Genomic DNA, 6329 nt, shown 5'->3' with positions numbered 1-6329 from the left:
AGACACAGGAGGAGGGGGTAAATACACCCACACACTAACTCCACCCCTCGGGGGGAACACTGTGGGGGAGACACGGGAGGAGGGGGTAAATACACCCACACACTACCCCCACTGCCCCAGGGAACACTGTGGGGGAGACACAGGAGGAGGGGGTAAATACACCCACATACTAAAACCCCCCCAGTGTCCCCCCCCCCCCCCAGGGAACACTGTGGGGGAGACACAGGAAGAGTTGGTAAATACACCCATACACTAACACCCCTACCCTGTTGCCCTCGTCCCCCCCGCACTGAGCCCCGCTTTTGCCCGCCCCGTCTATCTGTGAGGTGTCTGAGCGTCTGAGGCTGTCTCCTACCTTCTCGCACATTTTCCTCACTCTGTCCCACGTACATATTGATCAGTTCAGGGCCTTTAACACTGAGTTGAGAAACAGACAGCTGGAGTTAACAAAGACATGTTAAAGTTCAGTGAATGAAGGACAGGGGTGAAGGGGACAGCATTACATTATTTTATCAAACATCAACTCTTGTTTCACTTTCCACAGAAGCTGCCAGACCTGCTGAGTTTATACAGCATTTTCAGATTTTAATTAGTTTTCCAGCTTCTGCAGTATTCTGCTTTTCAATTGATGATATTCATTCAGTCAGAAGACCAGCAGAATCATAGGTTCATACAATAAAAGGGCTGTTTCAGCTCATTGAGTCTGTACCATCACACCTACTCTAATCCCACTCTCCCATATCAGGCCAATAGCCTTGAATGTTTAGATACTTCAAGTGCTCAGCCCAGTACTTTTTAAAGGTTGTGAGGTTTCCTGCCTCAGTTTCCCTCCCAGGCAGTGCATTTCCAGATCTTCACCACCCTCTGTGTAAAAATCATTTCCATCAAATCCCCTCTAAACCTCCTGACTCTCAAATTTATAGCCCCTTGTTACTGACCCTTTAACTAAGCGGAACAGCTGCTTTCTCTCCACCCTGTCCATGCCCCTCATACACCTCTATCAGGAACTTCCTCAGCCTGCTCTGGTCTAACAAAAACAATCCAAGCTTATCCAGCCTCTCTACAACATTACAGCCTTGGTTCAAACATGGACAAAAGAGCTGAATTCCAGAGGAGAGGGGAGAGTGACAGCCCTTGACATCAAGGCTGCATTCGATCGAGTGTGGCATCAAGGAGCCCCGGCAAAACTGAAATCAATGGGTAATCAGGTGGTCATGGTGGTTGGACGTTAGTCATCTCAGCTCGAGAACATCTCTGCAGGAGTCCCTCAGTGAGGTGTCCTAGGCCCAACCATCTTCAGCTGCTTCATCAATGACCTCCCCCTCCATCACAAGGTCAGAAGTGGGGATGTTCGCCGATGATTACACAATGTTCAGCACCATTCATGTCTCCTCAGATACTGGAGCAGTCCGTGTTCAAATTCAACAAGATCTGGATAATATCTTGTTTAGCTCCACACTGTGTTACCTCTGACTCCAGCATCAGCAGTTCTTACTATCTCTGGGGCTGGCAAGTGGCAAGTGACATTCATACTACACAGATGCCAGGCTATGATGTCCTCCACCAAGAGAGAATCTAACTACAGCCCCTTGCATTCAATGGTGTTACCATCACCGAATCCCCCACTATCAACATCCTGGGTGTTATCATTGACCCGAAATTTAACAGGACTAGTCATATAAATATAGTGGGAACAAGAACAGTTCGAAGGCTAGGAATACTGCAGTGAGTAACTCACTTCCTGACTCCTCAAAGCCTGTCCACCATCTACAAGGCACAAGTCAGGAGGGTGATGGAATACTCCCCACTTGCCTGATGGGTGCAGACCCAACAACACTCAAGAAGCTTGACACCATCCAGGACAAAGCAGCTGCTTGATTGGCACCACATCCGCAAACATCCCACTCCCTCCACCACCAACACTCAGTCGCAGGAGAGTGTACTATCTACAAGATGCACTGCAGAAATTCACCAAAGATCCTCAGACCGCACCTTCCAAACCCACGGCCACTTCCATCTAGAAGGACAAGGGCAGCAGATACATGGGAACACCACCCCCTGCAAGTTCCCCTCCAAGCCACTCACCATCCTGACTGTTCCTTCACTGTCACTGGGTCAAAATCCTGGAAGTCCCTCCATTATGGCATTGTGGGTCTATCTACAGCAAGTGGTTCAGGAAGGCAACTCATCACTACCTTCTCAAAAGCAATTAGGGACAGGCAACAAATGGTGGGCCCAGCCAGTAATGCTCATGTTCAACGGCAGCATTAACTAAATCTCACTGGTCCAACAGTGACATTGTCTTGCACAGCCAAAAATGTGCATCACTTGATTTTTCTCAGTTTCAGAATTCTCCTGATTTTCCAGCCCATACAGCAGTGCCCAATTGTCATCTCAGTTTACAGTCCAATAAGGGAAAATAGACCCTTCTTTACATTCATTTTGTTTAAGTTTAAAATTGTTTGCATTTGCAGGATATCACTTTCAAACACAATAGAGATGTTATAACCCTACCTGCACTTTAACTTTTCCTTCTCAAACCCAATGGCTAACATTAATTTTTAAACTGTAGAAAAGACTGGTATAAGGGTTATGATCCAGTCAGCATGCCCCCTACACCTCCCCGCACGCACACTCACATGCACGCAACCCAGATTGGTCAGTAGCCCTCCATGCTAAGAAAAGCCAACCCAATGCTGAGAGGTTAACACTATGACCTTACAACAGGTACAAATATAACTGGTAAGGAAAGTTACAATTTGGAGGGGACAAAAAGGAGCTGGTGTAAATCTAAACCCCACAGTCCTGTATGGGGAGTCGACAGATAGAGTTTGAGCAGCGTGGTCCTAGAAAGGATTGCTCCTGGAGAGAGGACACACCATGACGGCCTGCTTGGTAGGGGAACCACGGGGACACTGCTTGAAACATAGAACAGATAACTGGAGCAGTGCAGGTCAACTGGAAGGCCATTTTCAGCCAGATCGGTAGGGTATCCAGAGGAGACTGCCCAGAAGAAGGAACCAACCCTATTCAGTAATCCTTTCAGCTCTTTCCTCACCAAACTGTGATCGAGCTGCACTGGGGGATTTAGCACATTGGAAGGTCAGCAGTTCCAACTCTGATTCAAACACTCGAGTCTAGCCACATGGTTACCACTTTTCTCTCATTCCATCCCTCACCTAATATCTAACCTCCACTACTAACCCTTTGTCTGTCAGATTTCAAGGGAAAACAGAATTTTTGGGGTAATAGTCCAGGTAGCTGGTTAGTGGTTTTAAGAGTTTGTATCATTGCCATTCCTAGAATTTCGTAATGTGCTTTTCATTAGTAATAAGTAGTTATTCCTGTTTTATGTAAAACAAACAAGTGTCAGAGACCTGTGAGATAAGTACAGCTCGCGGGCAGTAAACGGAGGGACAGGTCAATTGGAATGAGTTATCATGATAACTTCACAAAACTTCCGTCACCTTTCACACAACTGTGGTTTTCCACTTTGTGTTTATCCATGTGGTTTATTCTGTGTCTGTGACATAATCAATAAGTTCTTTCTTGGCAGTACAATCTTGATGGGCTGAAAGGTCTCTTCTATGCTGTATTATTCTATGATATCATGATCACTGTTGCTCAGTGGATCTTTTCTATATCACACTCAGTTTAGCCTGCTTCACACCAAACAGTACGAGGGCTAAAATAGCTTTCCCTCTAGCCAGTTCCACAATGTATTGTTCTAAGTAATAGTCACAGAAATATTCCAGAAACCCATGCTCAGTTGATTATCTCAGTCTACATGAAGATTAAAGCCCTCAATAATGACCACACTATCTTTGTTATAAACTTGTTTTTTTTTATTTCATGCTTTGTCCAATGTCATAACTGTTACTAAAGGGCCTAGAAACTACTCTTGAGTTATCTGGCTCTGGCTATTTCTAATTTACAAACACACTGATTCTGAGGCCAAACTTGTTTCCCATAAATTCGGTTTGTGATGATGCTGTAGCTTTAAAGAGGTTATTTTGTCCTGGTTTCTTTTGATACAGAGATTGAGTGAGAGGTACACAGCTGGCTAGTTAAAACCACTTGAGTAAACAGCTTGGGAGGCCTTAGGCTTTTTCAAACAGCCTGAATAGTCAGGGCCAGCTCTCTCAGATTAGGATTTCTGGGTTTTGGTTTTTTCAGTAGCATCAGAAGCTGTCGGGGTCTCAGAGTTGGAAGCTTCAGTGAATGTCTCCTGGCTGCTACACTCTCGAATTTTCTCTTGATATTTTTTCCTCCTGGATTGGAGAACTGCATGTGAGAATCTGTGTCTGAATTTACCTTTTTTGCCAAGGGGTGTGTTTATGGGATGTTACTATATTGGAACAACTAATTAGTTATAGTTACTATTATTCTGTTAAGTTTCTAATAAAGTTATTTTAAATTCCTCTTTCCATAGTTGTACTTTGACCACAGTGTGTAAGTAAATTGTGTTTCGCTTAATGTCAAGTAGTTTGACCAGTCGCATTGCACCTGGAACAGGCATTTTACATTTGCCTTTAAAATAAGAAAAAGTTGGGGTCTAGGCTACCTTCTTCAAATATGTTGAGGGGGTCTGGTCTGGTCCTTAACATGTTATGTCCTTTATTATCAAAGCCACCCCTCCTCCTTTGCCATGCTACCTGCTTCTCTGAAAGTGTGTGTCCTGGAATATTTATGCCCAATACGATAACAGAACATGCTGGAGAAACTCAGTGACTCTGGGCTGAAGGTAGACGGGACAGATAGGGTTCTCCATAACTGCAGTGCCACTGCACCTCTGGCTGCACTTACTGCACAATGCCAACCCTGCCATTTCTGTATAAAGTTATACACAGTATGTAATTAGTGGATTAGTTAATAGTTTCCACAGATGAAGTAATTTAACAAGAAGTTGCACTTTCCCAGCTTAGAGACAAACAAAGAAAATCTCACCTATTACTGGAGGCTGGGAAGAAAAGGTGGAACTATCCTCCTGTGCACTGACACACATCCTACATCTAACTCAGATGTGGTCTCCTTGCCCTGTGTCCCTTACCAAATTCAGCCCAATTACAGGCACAACAAAAACAGGCTGTTCGCTCCTTCAGCCTACTCCATAATTTCATAATTGTAAAGTGAAAGTCAGGAGGTTCTGAGGGGATTTGAGGGAAATGCTTTTCACCCATTGGGTGGTGGGGGTCTGGAAATACACTGCCTGGGAGGGAGCTGAGGCAGGAAACCTCACAACCTTTAAAAAAGTACTGGGCTGAGTACTTGAAAACATTCAAGGCTGGTGTGGGAAAGTGGGATGGGTGTAGACTTAGAGATGTCCTGGTCAGTGCAGACATGGTGAGCCAATGGGCCTCTTTAGTACTGTATGATTCAATAATATCACAGCTGATTGGCGAGGGAGTCAAAAATCACAGGGGGCAGGCAGGAAGGTAGAGTTATGGCCACAGTCAGGTCAGCAATGATCTTATCGATTGATGAAGCAAGGTCTGCATATAGACAACTGGACGTGCTGCCTGTAATTGATCAACTGCAACTGGAAACAGGGGCAGTGTACCCGGCCTCTGATCGGCTCACCTGAGGAAGGTCATGGCACACTCCGTCGCGATGGCTTTAGCCAGCATGGTTTTACCAGTTCCAGGGGGTCCATACAGGAGGAGGCCAGTTCTGCGCAGGCCGAGCGTTAGCAGCTCGGGATGGTCCAGGGGAAGTTGCACCGTGTCCAGAATTTCACGCTTAACCTCTTGTAGACCTCCCACATCTTGCCACCTCACCGTGGGAATCTGGGGGGCAAGCAAGACAGCACCCAGTCAGAAACAGCAACCTCAGGGGGAGGGAGAGTCAGCTCCTCTCGACTCCCTCATCACAGCATCAATCAGCAGGAAAAACCGTGACTACAGGGAATTCACTGACAAAGACTTCCTGCTTTGGTAATTTCAGTCCTGCCACAGAAACCTGGGTTCACACTGGGTAACCAGAGGATACAAGTTCATGGTAATTCACCAGGGGCACCGAGAGAAAGCCCAGCGCCACCTTGTGATCTGGAATGCACCAGCTGAAAGAGATTTAAATAGTAACTTTCTACAGAGAACCAAATTGATTATTGAAGGGGATATGGAGAGAGCGTCTGGGGGTTGGGAGTGATGAAACAAAGTGTCTGACAAACAGCTGATGGGGAGAATGTGAGAAATGGAACAGACATGGTTAATCATGTGTGTGTTTTTTCATTTGCGGGCTAAGCCAGCATTTTATTGCTCATTTATTACCAGAGGGCAGTTCAGAGTCAACCACATTGCTGTGGGTCTGGAGTCACATGTATGCCAGAC

At 45.7% G+C, this 6329-nt stretch overlaps 1 protein-coding gene across 1 annotated transcript in view; it reads right to left on the bottom strand.

Moving 5' to 3' along the window:
* LOC109939108 (peroxisome assembly factor 2-like) overlaps window positions 1–6329 on the bottom strand; it is a 29403-nt gene that overhangs the window by 714 nt on the left and 22360 nt on the right. The window contains exons 11-12 of the mRNA XM_048596602.1: window positions 5581–5786; window positions 356–417 (exon numbers count right to left, since the gene is read on the bottom strand). Of these exons, the coding sequence (XP_048452559.1) occupies window positions 356–417; window positions 5581–5786 (268 nt within the window). The remainder of the gene's footprint in view (window positions 1–355; window positions 418–5580; window positions 5787–6329) is intronic.

This window comes from Rhincodon typus, chromosome 5 (assembly GCF_021869965.1).
Source record: "Rhincodon typus isolate 14 chromosome 5, sRhiTyp1.1, whole genome shotgun sequence".
NCBI classification, from domain to species: Eukaryota; Metazoa; Chordata; class Chondrichthyes; order Orectolobiformes; family Rhincodontidae; genus Rhincodon; species Rhincodon typus.
The sequence above is the reverse complement of the archived record's forward strand: the minus strand, read 5'-3'. Positions and strand labels throughout refer to the sequence as shown.